At 45.7% G+C, this 21491-nt stretch overlaps 1 protein-coding gene across 3 annotated transcripts in view; it reads right to left on the reverse strand.

The window, feature by feature from the left end:
* SCARB2 (scavenger receptor class B member 2) overlaps positions 1 to 21491 on the reverse strand; it is a 109739-nt gene that overhangs the window by 78842 nt on the left and 9406 nt on the right. For all 3 annotated transcript variants that reach the window (XM_040327839.1, XM_040327828.1, XM_040327844.1), the window contains one exon: positions 7663 to 7820. In XM_040327839.1, coding sequence (XP_040183773.1) covers positions 7663 to 7820 — 158 coding nt within the window. The remainder of the gene's footprint in view (positions 1 to 7662; positions 7821 to 21491) is intronic.

Consider the following 21491-nt stretch of genomic DNA (forward strand, 5'->3'; position numbering starts at 1 on the left):
TGATTCTGTTTGCAAGTTTGCTCCCCTAGGTATAGGCACATTAAAGCTGAATTCCAGGAATTCAGCCACTTTAAAACTGTGCATACTATGATTTAAGTCCAATGACGAGCAAACCACCTTCTGGACTTATAACCATCATTTACATCTCACAGGCTTATGGCGCTCCCAGAGAAATGTTGTGGCCGTTGTGGAAATTTTATGAAGATATATTTTAATATGTATTGTCATAGTGTCTCCCAGTGTTCGTTCTCCCGCAACCCGTTCTAAAGAGCTGACTGGGGGAGACTGACGCTGGTTGAGATCCGTTAGGTAGTGTAAAACTTCCTGAAGTTGGAGAGAGGATATGTCTGCCGGTGAAAGGGCCCCTGTATGATGCACAGGTTCGTCTGGAGGGATGGGTCCGCTCCGCAAACACATTATCGGTTTAGCGGATGTTCGCTCGTGTCACCCCTATATGCCTGATCAAGAGGATATTTGTGGTGCCATGGGCATACACATGCAGATAAGCTCTCATCGACAAGAACTGTGTTCATTGGTTGTTGTTTGTATTAACTAATGTTGGAAGGATTTCCTGTGTTGGCACATCCTTATTTGGTATGAATGAAAAAAATGTAAATGTAAAACAGAAGGAAAATAGATGTAAATAGAACAGAACTAAACTTAAGATGGAAGTTAACTGATGTAAACTGAACCCGTGTGAAAGGGACCCAAGGGTGTTGTCCCGGCCTCTCTCCCAGCAGTAAACACTTGGTAAGCATGGCCTAAGTGCCCATTCACACAGAATGCGGCTTTAAAATAGTGCAATTTCAAATGTCAGTGCAACTTTAGGCGAGACTTGCCTGACATCTGTGCGACTTCATTCACAGATGTCTATGCAAGTCACAAAAGAATTGTGCAGGAATCTTTTTTCCCCCCAAATCGGTGCAGCACCACAAAGTCGTCTGAACTGATTTGAACAGTTCCATTGCCGACAATAGGGTGTGACTTGTCATGCAATTTGGATCTGTCAAATCACATGACAAGTCACACCAGTGTGAATGGGGGCTAAAAGATCAGGTCTGGAATCAAAAGGTGTAAAGAGGTTGGCGATTTGTTTGGCATAGAGACACACATCCATGTTGGTAAGGAAGATGGGGCAATAACTACTGCACAGAGGGATCTTTGCTTGGTTTAGGTAGCACTCGATGTCCGCCGGTGTCCTGCAATCGGGTCACAGAGCTGCAGAACGGGGAGAGGCAAGTGTAAACAAGCATCTCCCATTTCTGCCTAGTGACACTGTCAGTGACGTGTCACTCATATCCACGCCCCCTAACAGTTAGAATCACTCCCTAGGACACACTTAACCTCTTCCTATCCCCCTAGTGGTTAACCCCTTCACTGCAGGTCACATTTATACAGTAATCAGTGCATTTTTATAGCACTGATCATGGTAAATGGTCCCAAAATAGCGTCAAAGTGTCCGATATGTCTGCCATAATGTCACAATCACGATAAAAAATAAAAATAAGCTGATCGCCGCCATTACTAGTAAAAAAAAAAAATATTAATAAAAATGCCATACAACTATCCCCTATTTTGTAGACGCTATACCTTTTGCCCAAACCAATAAACGCTTATTGCGATTTTTTTACGGCCTAAACTGAGGAAAAAATTTTTTTTAGATATTTTTGGGGGATATTTAATATACAAAATAGTCTTTTTTTCCGAAATGTTTAACTTTTTGTTAATAGCGCAAAAAATAAAAACCGCAGAGGTGATCAAATACCACCAAAAGAAAGCTCCATTTGTGAAAAAAAACAAAACGTAAATTTTGTCCTGCAATTGTCAGTTTAAGCGACGCAGTGCCGAATCGCAAAAAGTGGCCCGGTCATTTGGCAGACAAATGGTCTGGGGCTGAAGTGGTTAATATCTACCTAGGTATACATTACATATACAGACCTGCCTAGAGCAACGAACATGTAAAAACCTGCATTTTATTTTACAAACCCCCATACATTTTTATTATTTTTTTATTTTAGCAGAGGATGTTTAAAAGAAGACATGCGCTATGAGCAATTTCAATAACCAGACTAAATAATAACTATTATATAATTTTTAATTATATATCATATATTTTAATTTTCTGTATGTATAGTTTAAAATTGTTTGCTTTGCGCTGCACTATTATTATTTTATGTCAATGTGAGGTGTTTTATTTGAATTTACCTTAGTGCTGGCTCGCATTTTTTAGTTTATATTTACATTCCAGCGCTGAATAGTTTTTCTTTATTAAATAATAACATGCACAAGAAGAATTATTAATTGAAAGTCTTAATATGCCCCAAGCTAGTCTCAGAAACCTTTGGGATTTGGTGTCCAGAGATGCCGTTTCACCAGAGGAAGCTTTTATACATCTAAAATGTCATCTACTATACTTACTGTAATGTTACACAATACCTCAGGACTAGGCTCAGAGTTTAAAATTAGTAACAAGCTACGCCTAATGCAAAGGCATCAATCTATTATTGATCTAACCAACACAAAATGTTATCCAACATGTTAAACTGGCCCATTCATTAAAATCCTGAAACAATGCATATCCTTGTTTCCCAAAAACATTATTGCTAGAAAAAACGGCAGCAGTGAAGAAAGCACTTGGGGTAATTTTTTGCACATTCCTTTTTCATAGGCCACGCAACTGGGAGCGTTTCCCTTGCCTACATAGTTGGGATGTAGGACACGGTCTTTGGCTACCATGGGCACTAGAGAGTCTGCAAGAAATCAGACTTGAAATAACAGTTCCAGCAGGTACAAACAGGAAGCAGGATCTGTATACAGAAAATAAAGATGCCTCTATGAACATATAAAAGTGGGAGTAAACTCCCCTGGTTGATTTTGACCTATAGATAAGCCTATAATATGGCTTACCTATAGTTACAGTAAATAGCTCCTAAACATGCACTGTTTAGGAGCCATTTACGTGCAAAGCCGCCAGTGATGGCATAACCATGCCGAGTCCTGTGCCGTGAACAGCATAGTGACGTCGTCACGGCTCATCCAAGCAAAAGGACCGGAGCCCAATAAGGAGGAAGACCAGGTGTAGAGGGAAGCCCTGTCAGCACACCGCTGGAGGGCTTTATTTCAGGTACGTTTCACATAATGTGCTAGTATGCAATGCATACTAGCACAGTACAACTTTGCCTTGCATGTTTTTTTTTTTTTTAAACTACCACTTTAAAGGACTTTACCTAGAAATAAAGCTACCAAAAACATTAAGGCTGAGCTTCAGGCGCCTTCAGAAAAAAATATAAGTCAGCAGCAACAAATACTGTAGCTGCTGATTTTTAACCACTTCCATACAGGGCACTTACGCACCTTCCCGCCCAAGCCAATTTTCAGCTTTCAGCACTGTCGCACTTTGAATGGCAATTGCGCGGTCATGCTACACTGTACCCAAACAAAATTGGCGTCCTTTTTTCCCCACAAATAGAGCTTTCTTTTGGTGGTATTTGATCACCTCTGCGATTTTTTTTTTTTTGCGCAACAACTAAAAAAAGACTGAAAATTTGGAAAAAAAATTACGTTTTTATTTTTTTCTGTTAATTTTTTTGTAAATAAGTAAGTTTTCTCTTTCAATTACGGGCACTGATATGGCGGCACTGATGGACATCGATGAGGTAGTACTGACGGGCACAGATAAGGTGGCACTGATTGGCGGCGCTGGTATGCGGCACTGATGGGCACACATGGGCGGCACTGATGGGCACACATGGGCGGCACTGATGGGCACACATGGGCGGCACTCATGGGCAGCACTGATGGATACTTATGGGTGGCACAGATGGGCACTGATAGATGGGCACTGGGCATGGATGGGCACTGTGGGGTGGCACTGATGGACACTGTGGGGTGGCACTGATGGACACTGTGGGGTGGCACTTATTTTTCCTATGTTGCCAGTCAGTGCCCATTTGTGGGCACTGATTGGCATCTTTTTTTTATTTTTTAATGGTTGGGTTTTTTTTTACTTTTTTTTTTTACTTTTTTTGTTGTTGTTGCCCTTCCCTGGTGGTCCAGGGTGGGCTTCCCTGGTGGTCCAGTGTGGCGATCCGAGGAGGGGCTGCGCTGATAAACAATCAGCGCGAACCCCCCCCTGTGAGGAGCCGCCGTTCGGCTCTCCTCTACTCGCGTCTGTCAGACGCGAGAGTGAGGAAGAGTCGTCAATGGCTCTTCCTGTTTACATCGTGATCAGCCGTAGTTGGACACGGCTGATCACGTGGTAAAGAGTCTCCGTGAGAGACTGTTTACCGAGATCGGTGTTGCGGGGTGTCAGACTGACACCCTGCAACAACGATCGCAGCGGCTCAGAATCCTGAGGACGTCATATGACGTCCGGTCAGGATTCTACAACCACTTTGCCGACGTCAATTTGTCATTGGCGGGCGGCAAGTGGTTAATATTAGGACACTTACCTGTCCTGGAATCCAGTGGTGTCATTACCCTAGCCGAATATTAAAAAAACGTAGTCCCAAACAAAAAATGTTTTGCAAAAATAAATGTCCAGTGACAGAATATTGATTGCAAGGTGTTGTGATTCAAACAAATGGTGAGATTAGTCCTTCACCAGATATATGACACCCAAAGTGAACGATGATAAGATCTGCTTACCAGATGTATTTGACTTCTTTGGTTAGAAAGAAAGTCAAATGTCACCTTGACAGGATAGTGCCTGCTCACATAAATGTATGGCTTGGAGATATGTACCGTACCCTCCTCCTCAGAGTTGCAGATGGGAAATATGCAAAAAATATAGGACATCCATAGCATTATACTGTTTATTAACTACTTCCCACCTGGTCACTGCACATATACGGCCAGGTGGGTGCTCTCTCCTTCTGAGTGGATGTTCAGGAACGTCCCTCAGAAAGAGGGGGATCGCGCACAGGTTCCAGTGCAGCAGCGCGATTCCGATGCACTTGTGTCACCCGGACACGGCGCATCATAGATCGGCAGGAGGGCTCTGTGATTGGCCCTCCTGATCACATGATGGCCGTGTCCAATCACAGCCGTCATGTGATGTAAACAAAGAGCCAGTTGCTAGGTGATCGTCTCTCCTCTAGCAATTGGAGGAGAGTAGGGTGAGGAGGGTAGGGTGGGTCGCTGCAGCTGGCTGGTGATCAGTGAGTATGAGCTGTTTTTATCAGCTTTTTACTTACTGATTACCAGTCTAGTGTCACACACAGTGTAAAACACAGAAAGTAAAAACATGTCCCCAAAACACATGTCACCACACATGTATTGATGTGGTTAAAATACGTGTTTGAAAAGATTTAGCCAAATGGCTCCTTACATTTGTGGGTGCCTACCCGGCACTGGGGCTGCTGGCTTGTCACAATGGATCAGGTTTACGTCCACCTCGGTGGATGGCGTGCGCTCCACCGTCCACAGGGGACAACCAGAGGGCCGGATATGGCATAAGACAGCGTGACCAGGTACCGAATTTTGCATTCCACATTGAATTTAAAATATTTTTTAGCCTACTCCAATTAAATCTTATCGATATTGAAGGTTTGTAAGATTACTTTGTGAAGAATCCCACACTTTTACTTCCTTGAATTCTGTGACACAATTCACCATGCCTTGTGAGTAAGCATTGCTGTGTCACACATTTCACAGAGCCTGCCTTCTGAACTACAGAGGAGGAGTTTCAGGAGGCAGAGTCGATATAGGAATAAAACCATTCAGGCAGCAAGGTGCCATGGGACATGTAGTCCTTAAATTCAAAGTAAACAGCAGAGGAGAAGCTGCAAAGCATGCAGGGAATCCAGGAAGGTGTGTAAAGAGATGACCAGCAGACAGACAGCACTCAACATGAAAGGACATTTTTAATGTAAGCTTAAAGCGGAGTTCCAACCACAATTAGCATTTTTTAAATGTATGTCCTTTCATCCTGCGTTTTTATAATATAAATCTGGTCACTTACTATTTTACAATCCGCCGCCGATCCGCATAGATATTCAAAAAAGATAGTTTATAAAACTATATCTACACCGTTGTCATTTTGCTTGTGGGCATTGTGAAGCCTACAGGCACTTACTTCCTGGAAGTCTTGGATGGGGAGTGATAATTGGACAGCGCACTGCATCCTGGGAAATGTGTGTCATCATTTCCCAGGATGCAGTGCGCTGTCCAATTATCACTCCCCATCCAAGACTTCCAGGAAGTAAGTGCCTGTAGGCTTCACAATGCATTAGAGGGAGATGATGTCAGAATCCTAGGTGGTTTCAAAGGCAGATTTCGTGGGACTGCATAGCAACAGGCATTTCCAGATGAGTAAAAAAAAAAAATTCTCATTTTTTTTCTTTTTTAGTCGTAAGCTACAGTTTAAAGCAAAATTTAAACTGGATCATGTAATATAAGATAACCCCGACATTTGTAATACTGTATGACATTTTGCCTGAAATGCACTGGCTGTATCTAATATTCCTAACTAACAAATTTCAAGCAAAATGGAAATTTGCACTAGGCACTTCTAGCCACACATTCAGAAAAGAAAAAAGGCATGTCTTTGGGCAATCTAAGGTGAAGCATAGCAGCTTCACCTCAGCACTCAACACAAGGGAATATTAGGTCATAGGTGGACCAGTGGCACAACGGTGTTCCATTTCCTCTGCTGGATACTTCATAGTAATAAAAAGGGAAAATCCCACTAGCATCTGTATACATTTTGTTTTGACCAGCTTTTTGGTCCATTTTGATTTCAGTGGCACTTGTTTGCAGATAATGCTCCGATGCATCTCTTGGCTCCTAATCTTCGTTTATGCTATGTGAATGGGGACATGTAGCATATAAAGTAGGTGTTGTCCCAATCTGGCTGCAAAAGTGGAAATACGCGGTAATGTAAGCAGTAAATATAAATATAAATAAAAATAAAATTTGCTCAGTGTGTGTTCAGGTTAAAGAGGAACTCCAGGCTCCATCAGAAAATATTCAACCACACACTAGTCCACAAATCCAGCGATGTCTTCACCCGAGCTGTTTTTTTTTTTTCAAATCGGGTCTTGGGTGCTACTACCGCCATTTCGGGTAAGGGAAATCAGCGGTAAAGCCTTGCAGCTTCACAGCTGGTTACCCACTGCCCATGCGCGAACCGCACTACGCTTTGTGAACGGCCTAGCCCCGGGGGGCTGAAATTCCGGATGACTTCGCTATTGCAAAGTCATCCGGAAGTGGGAGCAAGTACCTGTCAAAGCCAGGTACCTGCTTCCCCCTCCCCCCAAAAAGGTGCCAAATGTGGCAGTGGAGGGGGGGGGGGGGGTTTGAGGAGGCAAATAAGCAGGGCTTCCCCTTTTGGGTGGAGCTCCGCTTTAACTCCAGATCCCTTAAGCACAACATTTGATTTGCATCTCTGAAGTAAACCAAATAATCACACGTTAACCATCTAATAAGTCAATATAAATTTTGTGTAAGTGTGTTGCATCATGCTTACACTTTAATTTGCAGGACCTTACATTCAAAATGTTCAGGTCAGCAATGTGTGTGCAAGATACAACACTATTGACAAAGTTGCCTAAAAAAACAATCTGCTTTAAGACAGTATTTTTATGTATAATATAAACTAAAACACAATGCATTCCATTTTTGTAGACAAAAACATTAGGAGTATATATCTGAATTTCATACCGGTAAACATAAGGTCCAATTTCATCAACAACAGGCTTCTCCCCATCCAAGACCTCCAGTGGGTTAGTAACATTAAAAAAGTAGAACTTCATGTAGATGGGAGGAGGAGGATCAGCCCACGCACTATAGGCTTCTGTTCCATTTTTCAGTACTGTGGCCTGAAAGAAGAGATGGACATAAAAACTGGTGAATGTAGTACTTTGGATTGGATAAATATAAACACTATTGATAACTGTCAGCATTTCCTTTGACTGACATATTTTGTTAAAGAATTTAGCTCAAGATCATTTAACTTTTACCAAATTGCAAAGAAAACCAGAGGTGTCAGAGGGTAGGAGGGAGGAGAGGACAGGGAGCTGAATTCTAGAGAGCAGGGGTCTCCAAACTCTCCAAACAAAAGGGTAGAAAATGTACTGGTGTCAGTGGGAGGAAAAGCTTCCCGTCATTGGTGTCGGTGGAAGGAAAAGTTTCCCGTCATTGGTGTCAGTGGGAGGAAAAGGTTCCCGTCATTGGTGTCAGTGGGAGGAAAAGGTTCCCGTCATTGGTGTCAGTGGGAGGAAAAGGTTCCCGTCATTGGTGTCAGTGGGAGGAAAAGGTTCCCGTCATTGGTGTCAGTGGGAGGAAAAGGTTCCCGTCATTGGTGTCAGTGGGAGGAAAAGGTTCCCGTCATTGGGGTCAGTGGGAGGAAAAGGTTCCCGTCATTGGTGTCGGTGGAAGGAAAAGTTTCCCGTCATTGGTGTCGGTGGAAGGAAAAGTTTCCCGTCATTGGTGTTGGTGGGAGGAAAAGTTTCCCGTCATTGGTGTCAGTGGGAGGAAAAGTTTCCCGTCATTGGTGTCAGTGGGAGGAAAAGCTTCCCGTCATTGGTGTCAGTGGGAGGAAAAGCTTCCCGTCATTGGGGTCAGTGGGAGGAAAAGCTTCCCGTCATTGGGGTCAGTGGGAGGAAAAGCTTCCCGTCATTGGGGTCAGTGGGAGGAAAAGCTTCCCGTCATTGGGGTCAGTGGGAGGAAAAGCTTCCCGTCATTGGGGTCAGTGGGAGGAAAAGCTTCCCGTCATTGGTGTCAGTGGGAGGAAAAGCTTCCCGTCATTGGTGTCAGTGGGAGGAAAAGCTTCCCGTCATTGGTGTCAGTGGGAGGAAAAGCTTCCCGTCATTGGTGTCAGTGGGAGGAAAAGCTTCCCGTCATTGGTGTCAGTGGGAGGAAAAGCTTCCCGTCATTGGTGTCAGTGGGAGGAAAAGCTTCCCGTCATTGGTGTCAGTGGGAGGAAAAGCTTCCCGTCATTGGGGTCAGTGGGAGGAAAAGGTTCCCGTCATTGGGGTCAGTGGGAGGAAAAGGTTCCCGTCATTGGGGTCAGTGGGAGGAAAAGGTTCCCGTCATTGGTGTCAGTGGGAGGAAAAGGTTCCCGTCATTGGTGTCAGTGGGAGGAAAAGGTTCCCGTCATTGGTGTCAGTGGGAGGAAAAGGTTCCCGTCATTGGTGTCAGTGGGAGGAAAAGGTTCCCGTCATTGGTGTCAGTGGGAGGAAAAGGTTCCCGTCATTGGTGTCAGTGGGAGGAAAAGGTTCCCGTCATTGGTGTCAGTGGGAGGAAAAGGTTCCCGTCATTGGTGTCAGTGGGAGGAAAAGGTTCCCGTCATTGGTGTCAGTGGGAGGAAAAGGTTCCCGTCATTGGTGTCAGTGGGAGGAAAAGGTTCCCGTCATTGGTGTCAGTGGGAGGAAAAGGTTCCCGTCATTGGTGTCAGTGGGAGGAAAAGGTTCCCGTCATTGGTGTCAGTGGGAGGAAAAGGTTCCCGTCATTGGTGTCAGTGGGAGGAAAAGCTTCCCGTCATTGGTGTCAGTGAGAGGAAAAGTTTCCCGTCATTGGTGTCAGCGAGAGGAAAAGCTTCCCGTCATTGGGGTCAGTGGGAGGAAAAGGTTCCCGTCATTGGGGTCAGTGGGAGGAAAAGGTTCCCGTCATTGGTGTCAGTGGAAGGAAAAGGTTCCCGTCATTGGTGTCGGTGGAAGGAAAAGTTTCCCGTCATTGGTGTCGGTGGGAGGAAAAGTTTCCCGTCATTGGTGTCGGTGGGAGGAAAAGTTTCCCGTCATTGGTGTCGGTGGGAGGAAAAGTTTCCCGTCATTGGTGTCAGTGGGAGGAAAAGTTTCCCGTCATTGGTGTCAGTGGGAGGAAAAGTTTCCCGTCATTGGTGTCAGTGGGAGGAAAAGTTTCCCGTCATTGGTGTCAGTGGGAGGAAAAGTTTCCCGTCATTGGTGTCAGTGGGAGGAAAAGTTTCCCGTCATTGGTGTCAGTGGGAGGAAAAGTTTCCCGTCATTGGTGTCAGTGGGAGGAATAGTGTCCCATCACTGGTGTCAGTGGGAGGAATAGTGCCCCATCACTGGTGTCAGTGGGAGGAATAGTGTCCCAATGCAGGAACTATGCTCCACTGTTGCTGACAGTAGAGAGAATAATGCTCCAGGGCCAGATAAAAGCAGAGGGCCACATCCGGCCCCGGGCCACAGTTTGGAGACCACTGCTATACAGCATTATTTGAGCGATAGCTTTATATTTACTGGGGCTGCTGATGTCAAAATTCAAGATGGTGGCACCTAGATTTTGGCATTTTGAATGTATACCCAAGGCAGGTCTCAACACGTGGGGGGGGGGGGGTACCATGTAATAGAAGGCAAGTGAAGTTTGTGGCTTAACTGAATGGTGTGAGGATGGGCTCTCTTTAGCAAGCAAGACTCTAATGTGACAATTAAAAGCAGGAAGAATTAGTGAATGGATGGAATAAGTGAGTAAGTAGAACCTCAATATGTTTCCTGGAAATAAAAAGAGCACATATTATAAATGTACAGTAAATATACAAATAGAGAAAGAAAGGGAAATTTTTGAGAGGTTTCACATTTTATTTCATCTGTATTCTCTTGCAGATTTGTATATACACACCAAATAACAGCTATTCCTGTTCAATGTCTGCTGAGCAAAATTCAATTAAATGAGTGTCATCAGTGCATCACTGAGATCTAAGCTAATCAAATTCAAATAAAAAACATGACTCACAGAATTCAATGATAAGTAGTATAAAAAAAAAGTAGTTCTTAGTTTTGAATAGAGTGGGAAAAGATCAGAACCTCTGTTGTGTTTTACAGGATTCTGTTAAACTCATTAAAGCCCAACTCTAGGGAAACTAAAAAGTCTTCCTCAGCTGTCCTGACACTGGGGTAGATTCAGGTAGATTTGCGCAGTTTTTACGTAGGCGCAGGGCACCATTTTTGCCCTGCGCCCCCGCAAATTATCTGCGCTACCCTTGATTCACGGAGCAGTAGCTCCGTAAATTGCGTGGGCGCTCCGGCAAAATGCCCGGCGTAAGCACGCGCAATTTAAAATGATCCCGTAGGGGGCGTGGATCATTTAAATTAGGCGCGTTCCCGCGCCGAGCGTAGTGCGCATGCTCCGTCGGGAAACTTTCCCGACGCGCATTGCGGTAAATGACGTCGCAAGGACGTCATTTGCTTCAAAGTGAACGTGAATGGCGTCCAGCGCCATTCACGATTCACTTACGCAAACAACGTAAATTTTTAATTTCGCGACGCGGGAACGACGGGTATACGTAGCAAAAAATCGACGTACGCAAACGACGTAAACTGCGTACGCAGGGCTCGCGTAGGGTTGTGAATCGGCGTTAGTATGCAATTTGCATACTATACGCTGACCACAACGGGAACGCCAGCTAGCGGCCTGCGTAAGAATGCAGCCCAAGATATGACGGCATAAGGAGCCTTATGCCAGTAATTTCTTAGGCTACAGTCGGTGTAACGAGGTTCCTGAATAAGGAACATTCGTAACGCCGGCGCAGGTAAGCAATTGCGCTGCGTAACTATGGTTACGCAGACGCAATTGCTCTTTGAATCTACCCCACTGTTTTTCCAGCCCAGAAAAGATGGAATCTCTACACAGCAGTAAAACTATGCTTTTCCTAACCACTTGTGTCCTGAGCGCCATTTTAAAACTGCACCTAGCGCTGGTGCTGAGCTGAGGAAGGGAATGGCTCTTGCTACACAACAATAGGAATAATTACAGCAGATTATTGAAACACAATGCTTCCACATTATGTTTGCATTAGAAGGCTAATGATGTCATGAGTGACGTCACAGCAATCCTTCCTTGTATGAAGGCTGGGACAGAGCTGTACCAGCCTCTCTGCAGCAGTAAATCACTGCTATAGTAGTATAGTACAAGAATACAGCTTTCTTAAAAGTAAAGTGAACACTTTTATTTTCAGCTTTACCATTTCACTACCGTATAATACATTAAAGTCGCACTAATGCGATATCATTTTAAGCAGCACACTTGGTTGATCATATTTTGTAGTAAATATAGGGGGTGCAAAAATGACATATAGGTTGCACTGGGAAAAAATTACAGGTTGCATGGTTTTCCAATTTTATGCCCAATAAAAACCATGGATATAAAAAGATTTTTCCAAATTTACAACCAAATTTAAAGCTCTATCTAGCCATTAATGCTGGTGCCAAATAGCCTATAAAAAGACAGCAGTTGCACTAGTGCAGTTCTGTAGCTTTATCTCCTTTATCTGAATCAGATTACTTGCGTTTGACCCGGCTTCCTTGACTACGCTTGCTTATTGCCAGACCTGACAACGGCTTGCCTTAAAGGGGTTGTAAAGCTTTGTGTCTTTTCACCATGCATCATAAAAAACACATTGCGGTCACCGCCCCCCCCCCCCAAGCACCCGTTTTACTTACATGAGCCACGAATCTCCATGGGCGCGATCCGCATTGCTTTCCCCCCCAGCTCTTGTTGGCTCTTCATTGGACAGCGGCGCGATCCGCATTGCTTTCCCCCCCAGCTCTTGTTGGCTCTTCATTGGACAGCAGCGCAGCCATTGGCTCCCACTGCTGTCAATCAAAGAGGCGTGTCGGGGGGCAAAGCCGAGTGTGACACACGGGAGCGAGCTCACGCGCAAGGTAACACTCGAGAGCGAGAGCTTCCCAGAGGGGGATAGCTCTTGCAAGGAAGAGCCGCCGTGGGACCCCAGAAGAGGACGTTCGGGGCCACTCTGTGCAAAATGAACTGCACAGTGGAGGCAAGTATGACATGTTTGTATTTTTTATTTTATTTAAAGCCTAAACCTCTAGTGTCCCTTTAACCTTGCTATACCTGCTATTCTGCCTGACATTCTGCTGCCAACCTTTGCCTGTCTACTGACCAATCTCTGCTTACCGCTTATGCCATATTGGATTATCTGTGATTGACTCGGCTTGTCAGACCCTGCTCCATCCAATACCTGGTGATGCTGTCCTGCATCTGCTGTGCATCCGCAACCTGCTGCTCATCATCCAGTCTGGTGACTCATCAGCTGCACATCTCTACCGTCAACAAGGAATTCCGCAGGCACTCCCACCTCACTGTCACAACTCCAGTAGCCCCTGAGCCGGGACTCCTTCTACACGTCAGGCTCTGTTAATAGGTACAGGACACTTACATTTTAGGCCCTTTACACACTGGGGCGGGAGCCGCGGTGGCGGTATAGCGCCGCTAAAAATAGTGGAGCTATACCGTCGGATTTGCCGCAGGATTCGGCCGCTAGCGGGGCGGTATTAACCACCGCTAGCGGCCGATAAAGGGTTAATACCGCCTGTAATGTGCCTCTGCAGAGGCGCATTGCGGGCGGTATTGCCGCGGTTTACCATTGTTTTAAATGGGAAGGAGCGGTAAAGGGTCAGTATACATACCGCTCCTCTCACCGCTCCAAAGATGCTGCTGACAGGAGATTTTTTTCTCTCCCGCCAGCGCATCGCCTCAGTGTGAAAGCCCTCCGGCTTTCACATTGAGGTTGCTGGGCAGGAGTTGTTCAGGCGGTATAGCAGCGCTATTTTTAGAGCTGTACCGCCGGAAAAACTCCTCAGTGTGAAAGGGGTCTTAGCCTAATGCACACTGCTTCTGAATTTTGACGTCTTGGGTATTTTAAAATGTTTTGCCTAAGCCCCTGAATACACCTACATAAAAGCCTGTGTCCATTCACACAGATTTTTAGAGAAGTTTCGGGGCAACAGAATTTAGAGCATTTACAATAAACCAGTGTGCATGAGGTCTTAGGCTGCATTCACACCTCGGCGTACAAAATCGCGGCGTTTTTTCCCGCGAATTGCGGCGACAAATATCGGCGTTTTGTACCGCGATTTGCGGCGACAAAACACCGTGATTTACCGCGACAAAACGCCGCGATTGTGAATGCAGCCTTCACCCCCTCTATGGAGATGGTTCACATCTCCTATGCCGAACGCCGAAAGCCGCCTGAAAAAAAGGTCCGGGACTTTTTTTCAGGCGGCAGGCGATGTGAACCATCTCCATAGAGGTGCATGTTAAATCATCCCTCTGGCGTCTCGGGGCTGCAGCGGCGTCGCACTACAGGCGTATATACGCCTAGGTGTGAACGGGGGCTTAGTGTAGTGTTTCCTCATTTTAGCTTTCCTGTCCTTGCTCAACCCTTGGTGGTGTAATCCTGAGGGACGAGATCTGGTACCAGGACACAGTGAAATCCATCTCCAGCATCAAGAAAACAGCTAGTTCTTAGACTCAGCGCCTCAGGGGAGCCTGTATAACCTGTTAGGGGCCCCCCTAATGCATATCTCCCAACTGTCCCGAATTCGCCGGGATTGTCCCTGGACCTGATGCAAGTCACAGTAAATTAAGGTTTTGTCCTGAAGTGGAGCCAAGTGCTGGAACAAGCTCCAGTGGCTTGTCCACGGGCACGCATCAGCTTGGGCACTAGTAACACCCACCCTGTGGCTTGTGCCCCGCAAGCATAGCTGTGTAAATGTGACAGGCAACCAGTGATGAAAGATGCCGGCTGCCTCACATACACAGCGGCTTGTGGCTGAACCCGCCTCCTCCTTGGCTGGTATGCTTGCCTGCACACAGACAGGAGGGGTAAGCAGGGAGAAGTCATGACAGGGGCAGACTGGGTGGCAATTGCCCCCCGGCTGCTCTGATGCCTGGAAGAGCCCGTAGGTGGTAATGCAGAGTTGATAGCGCACCTTCTCCTTCTCATGCTGGATGCCAGCTGGAGGTATATGGAATTGTGGATTGAAACTGGTACAGGGGGTGGGTTCAGAGGGTAGTGATAAATGGGGAGTACTTGTGTAGCGCTCACCCCCGAGGAAGCCGCTGATTAGTTTGGGATCGGCTTACTGAGTTACCTTCTTGACTTGGTCTAGGGGTGATTTCTGTGAGTGTGAATAAAGGGCAAGTGTCCAGACATCAATTCAGTTTTCAATGCTTTATTCCAAGGCCCAACACGGCCAACATCAACATGGCACACGACAGAGAAAGGTTGATGAGCGTAGAGAAAACTTTAGTATCAGGCCTTGAATATGAAGAGAGAGCAAGCCTGCTCTCAACAATGATATAGCTCAATACGTCGCCACTCCAATCAGGGTGGGTAAAGTGCCCCCGGACAGGCGGTTATCTCAGGCCTGGCAGCCGGAGCGTCACTTGCGGATCACTGGGAGGAAACAGACCTCTGCCACAGGCCTGACTCAGGGCCTCTGCCACAGGCCGGACAACTTGGGATTTGTGAGATCAATTTGAGCAAATCCTCCCAGTTAGTTCAATCAGTGTCACCCACTGACAGCTTGAGCATACCGTCATATGGTGTGGTGACCGGATCCCCGATGGTTCGTCTAGGCCTCCTGGACAACCTCTAGTTCTAGGTTCCCCCGAGCCGATCTCCCATCGCACAGCCTCCAGCTTAGGATCCTCTCAGCAGACGGTTGTGACCCCGCAAGTCGCTGGGGCCCCTCTCAATGGCCCATGGATGCGCGTACCCTGAAGGTGGGTAACGCACCTGGAATTTGGGCCCGCATAGAACAACCCGCCAAAAACGGCTGCCCCAGATATACCCCCCTCCCAGCATGCCCAACGAGGGAAGAACTCCTCTGATTGGCTGCTGGGAGAAGGTGGATCCGTCAGAACCCCTCTAGCGCCAACTGCCGCCCAGGGGTGATAACATACCCCTGGAATGCAGACTGACCTACAGGACCGATTCTGAAGTGGGCAGCAGCCTGAGTTTCCATAAATCACGAATGGGAGTAAAACTAACCCTTCCATTCCCCACTAAATTTAGTGTAGCACCCGCACTGAAAGTAAGGGGGGCGCTACACTTGGAATGGTCAGGGGTGGAACGTGGGGTCCCCGAGGGTTCTGTCCTTGGTCCAATCCTATTTAATTTATTCATAAACGGGCTGGAGGATAGGATAAACAGTTCAATCTCTGTATTTGCAGACGATACTAAGCTAAGCCGGTCAATAACTTCTCCGCAGGATGTGGAAACCTTGCAAGAAGATCTGAACAAATGAATGGGGTGGGCAACTACATGGCAAATGAGGTTTAATGTGGACATTTTTTAAATAATGCATTTGGGTGGCAAAAATGCAATCTACTTGCTGTGTGTGTGTGTGTGTGGGGGGGGGGGTGATTGGGTAGGGGATTGGGAACCTCTGGGGAAAATCTAGGATGGAAAAGGACCTGGGGGTCCTAGTAGATGACAGGCCCAGCAACGGCATGCAATGCCAAGCAAAGCAAACAGAATATTGGCATGCATTAAAAAGGGGGTTAACTCCAGAGATATAACAATTATCCCACTCTACAAGACTCTGGTCTGACCGCACCTGGAGCATGCTGTCCAGTTCTGGGCACCAGTCCTCAGGAAGGACGTGCTGGAACTGGAGTGAGTCCAGAGGACAACAAACGAATAAAGGTTACGAGCACTGAACTTGTTCTCTTTGGAGAAGAGACGCTTGAGAGGGGATATGATTTCAATGTACAAATACCGTACTGGTGACCCCACAATACTGATAAAACTTTTCCACGTAAGGGAATTTAAGAGACGCGACCATTCACGAAAATTAGAAGAAAAGCGGTTTAACCTTAAACAGCGTAGAGAGTTCTTTACTGTAAGAGCGGTTAGGATGTGGAAATCCCTTCCACAAGCAGTGGTTTCAGTGGGGAGCATCAGTAATTAAAAAAAAAAAAATATTAGATAAGCAGACCACAATATACAGGGATATACAATGTAATAGTGACATAAAATCACACACATAGGTTAGACCTGATGGACTTGTTTCTTTTTTCAACCTTGCCTACTATGTAACCATGCATGTATGTGATGAGGGGGACACTGATGGCAAAAGGACAAATAAGGGGACTCTAATGGTGGGGGACACTGATGGTGGAGGACAAATGAGGGGGACACTGATGACAGGAGACAGGTGAGGGGGGACACTGATGAATACGTCCCAACTGTCCCCTGCTCTACTGACCCCCATCTTCATTCCTGCTGACCCATGTACCCTGCCCTACTGACTCCTGTCCTCTGTCATGCTGACACCAATACCCTGCCCTACTGACCCCCTATCTTTCATCCTGCTGACTCCTTTACATTGCCATATTGACCCCCTATCCTCTGTCCTGCCGATACCTGTCCTCTGCCCTTTGTGACCCCTCTTCTCTTCTTTGGTGACCCTCGAACACTGCCCTGCAGACCCTTCTCTGCCATGCTGATTCCTGTCCTCCACTCTATTGACCCCTGTCTTCTGCCCTGATAACCCCTGCTCTCCACCCAGCTGACCCTTGTCTGAGTTTTGGTTAACCACACTCCTTAAGCCCCTCCCACTGTAAGAGTTTAGCCACATCAACGTTTTCCCACGTGCGCTGCTAATTCCTCCCTCCCTCAAGTGTCCCTCATTCTCAAGTTCAAAATTTGGGAGGTATGCTTAACCACTTAAGCCCCGGACCAAAATGTAGCTAAAGGCCCAGGCCAGGTTTTGCGATTTGGCACTGCGTCGCTTTAACAGACAATTGCGCGGTCGTGCTACGTGGCTCCCAAACAAAATTTACATCATTTTTTCCCCACAAATAGAGCTTTCTTTTTGTGGTATTTGATCACCTCTGCGGTTTTTATTTTTTGCGCTATAAACAAAAATAGAGCGTCAGTTTTGAAAAAAATGCAATATTTTTTACTTTTTTCTATAATAAATATCCCCCAAAAATATATAAAAAAACATTTTTTTTCCTCAGTTTAGGCCGATACGTATTCTTCTACATATTTTTGGTAAAAAAAAAATCAAAAGTGCTAATTTTAAAGGCTCATATGCATGGTATGGTCATAAAAAGTGTTTGGGGGCCTGGGTTCTGCCCCAGGGGACATGTATCAATGCAAAAAAAAAAAGTTTTAAAAACTGCAGTTTTTTCAGGGAGAAGTGATTTTAATAATGCTTAAAAGTGAAACAATAAAAGTGAAACATTCCTTTAAATTTCATACCTGGGGGGCGTCTACAGTATGCATGTAGAAGTAGCGAATTTTCCCAGTGTTTAGAACAGTCCCTGCACAAAATGACATTTCTAAAAGGAAAAAAAAGTAATTTAAAACTACTCGTGGCTATAATGAATTGTCAGGTCCTGGCAAACGGCATGGGTCGTTCTCCCCCCCCAGTCCATTACCAGACCATTCAAGTCTGGTATGGATATTAAGGGGAACCCTGCGCCAAAAAATAAAATAAAAATGCGTGGGGTTTCCCCCAAAAATCCATACCAGACCCTTATCCGAGCACGCAACCTGGTAGGCCGGAGGAAAAGAGGGGGGACGAGAGCGCGCCCCCCTCCTGAACCATACCAGGCCACATGCCTACAACATGGGGAGGATGTCCCCATGTTGATGGGGACAAGAGCCTCATCCCCACAACCCTTGCCCGGTGGATGTGGAGGTCTGCGGGCTTATCGGAATCTGGAAGCCCCCTTTAACAAAGGGGATCCCAGCCCTCCCTTATGTGAATTGGTAACACCATTTTATTTTATTTTTTTAAAAAGAGGGCGCAGGGTTCGCCTTAATATCCATACCAGACCTGAAGGGCCTGTCATTTTGTGCAGGGACTGTTCTAAACACGGGGAAAATGCGCTACTTTACAGGCATACAAAATGCACCCCCCCAGGTACAAAATTTAAAGGAATATTTTAATTATTGTTTCACTTTAAACATTATTAAAAACACGGCTCCTGAAAAAAATGTCAGTTTTTAAAACTTTATTTTGCATTGATACATGACAATCCCATGCGTGTGCCTTTAAAATGAGCACTTTTGATTTTTCATGTTAGTTTCCCATAGAATTTAACAGGGTTCGGCGGCTTTCGAATTTTCCCCAAACTCAGCATATTGTTCGGTGTTCGCCAGAACACCCGAACAACCAAAGTTCGGCCCAAACTTATGGTCAGGCCGAACCGTTTGCCCATCCCTACTCAATGATTTTTAGGCGTTAAGTGGCTTCAAAGTGGAACACCAGCTAAAACGTATAAAGCTTTTAAAGTCATTGTAAAGTCTTGGTGTTTGTTTATATATATATATATATATATATATATATATATATATATATATATATACACTTTGTGCAGTTGGTTTTGCACAGAGCAGCCCAGATCCTCCTCTTCCTGTGTCCTTCTTCAGCTCTCCTGGCGCCTCCCTCTTGGTTAGTGCCCCCACAACAAGCAGCTTGCTGTGGGGTTACCCAAGCCGAGCCACAGTCCCCTGTGTCCATTCAGACAGGATGCTGTGACCAGGCCCGTCCCCTTTCTTTCTTTCCTCTTTGGCTGACTGACTCTGACAGCAACGGGAGCCAATGGCAGTGCTGTTGTGTCACAGCCAATCAGGAGGGAGAGTTCCGGGACGGCCGAGGCACTCGTGGACAGCGCTGGATAAAGATGGGGCTCAGGTAAGTATTAGGAGGGCTGCTCCACACAGAAGGCTTTTTATCTTAAAGCCAATCTCCCGCGCCCACGCCCCCTTTTTTTTTTTGCCATTATATTTTTGAAAGCATATCAAATGAGTTACTCACTTCTCACGTTTCTAATCATCCGCACAGTGATTCCTTCTGGAATAATAACTTTTATTTTGTCAGGAAAGCCGTTTCCATTTTGCTTGTGGGCATGAAGCCGACAAACACTTCCTTGTTTTGGTGAATGTTGAACTCCCAGCATTCACTGCCTCTCGTTCCTGCACATGCTCAGTTCCGTGGCTGCCATCTTGCTACACCCCATACTCCTGCACAGTAATGATAGTGAGAAGGGGGCAAGCGGACATATTGTTACACCTGTGATAGACGTGAAACTAAAATGAAAATTTTATGTTATGATTAGAAATATTAAAGTGTATTTCGGTAATATTTCTTTAGTATATTGCTTATTTTCCTTGATAAGTTCTATCAGAGATTGTTTTAAAGGGATTTGATGTTTTGTGAAAAGCAGAACTGTTTTCCAAATTAAGAAGCAGAGGACTTTTCAAATGAAGCTTCCCCATCCCCCATTGTAATTCACTCTTCCCTGCATTCCTGATCATTTCAAGAGGAAATTGTGACTTTGCTACATCCTGCCTTTTGGAGATGGAAAAGGAATTTGTAGCCTGGACTGTTTTTCCCTTAAAAGGCAACGTGCTGGTTTCCTGTGTATGGATTTCTAAAATGGGCGATTTGCTGGAACTATTTCCCAACGAATATCCTTCCTCCTGTCCTGGACATGCCCCTTTCCAGCCCACCTCACTACATCCTTGCAGTTCTGATCGAGAGACCCCTATCACTTATGATAAAACAAAGACTTTGCCATGTGGATTAACAGAATGGGAGGGTAACTGGGTGGAGTAAAGGGTTATTGGGAGGGATTGATGGGTGTGTATTCTGTGACGACATAAGGAGAATAAAGCTAAGAATGAGAAGATTGCCATCAGCATTCTGCTCACATTTTACCCCCTGCATCTCTGTGTGTGTGTGTGTGTGTGTGTGTGTGTTCGTTTGTCTTTGCTTATTTCCACAGATTATAGCAGTGAATCATGACACATCCAAATCAATTGGGCCCAACGTGCTTCTTTTGGACTTCAAGGACAGACTTTGTGGACGCACAAGAAACTGGCTGAGAATTGAGGGACCGTCTACCATTGAAAGGGGCGTCATGAACCCCTAAACACGGTAAGTGCGAGTTTTTTTTGGCTCCCTTACACCGTGTTACAGGCTGGACGGCCTCTATTCCCATCTAGTTTGTCTACAAATTCCGAGCCTTTGAAACAGACGGTATAATTCTGGTCCAGAAGTGAACCCCGGCTTGTGCTGATTCACTGCTATTAATTTTTTTTGGTGTCTTGCTGCCTGTGAGTAGAAGGGTGCGCTGTAAGGGTGTGAGTAGAAGGGTGCGAGTAGCTTGAGTAGAAGGGTGCGAGTTTGTGGGTTGTTTGGTGCGTAGCTTGTGAGCTGTGTGTGAAATCGGCCTACTAAGTGAGGTACTGGTCGTGCATCGTCTCGGATTAAGCCGATGTGATAAAGGTGGTGTGCACGGGGAGTGCATGCTGGCTCGGAATAGCCTGGGTTCAGCCCTAAGGAAGCTGGCTGCGAAGATGTATATATGGGCTTTTGTTATATTTAGGCTTGTGATAAATATTTCAAAACCCCTTTTAGATAAATTGGGGTACATTGGGATACTGGGGATTATTTGTGTATGAATGTAGTGAGATATATGTGTGGAGTCAGATATCTCCCATCTGCCTTGCTTTGAATTTCGCGGGGTTTTTTGCTTACTAAGTTTTCCTCTGTAAGGAAAGGTGGGGGTCGAAAGCTGGAGGAGGTTGTTGCATGTGTCCTCTGCTAAGCTGTAAAGCTGTTTCTATTCTCGTATCTAAATTGTTTCTTTTCTTGCACTTCTGCCTTTTGTCACAGTTGGCTAAGCAATTAACTCTTGGTCTTTCTAAACTAGCATTCTTAACTCTTTCGTCTGTGGCTTCTTGCTCTGCTAACTGTGCT

The sequence above is a fragment of the Rana temporaria genome, chromosome 1 (assembly GCF_905171775.1).
Source record: "Rana temporaria chromosome 1, aRanTem1.1, whole genome shotgun sequence".
In the NCBI taxonomy this organism is placed as follows: domain Eukaryota; kingdom Metazoa; phylum Chordata; class Amphibia; order Anura; family Ranidae; genus Rana; species Rana temporaria.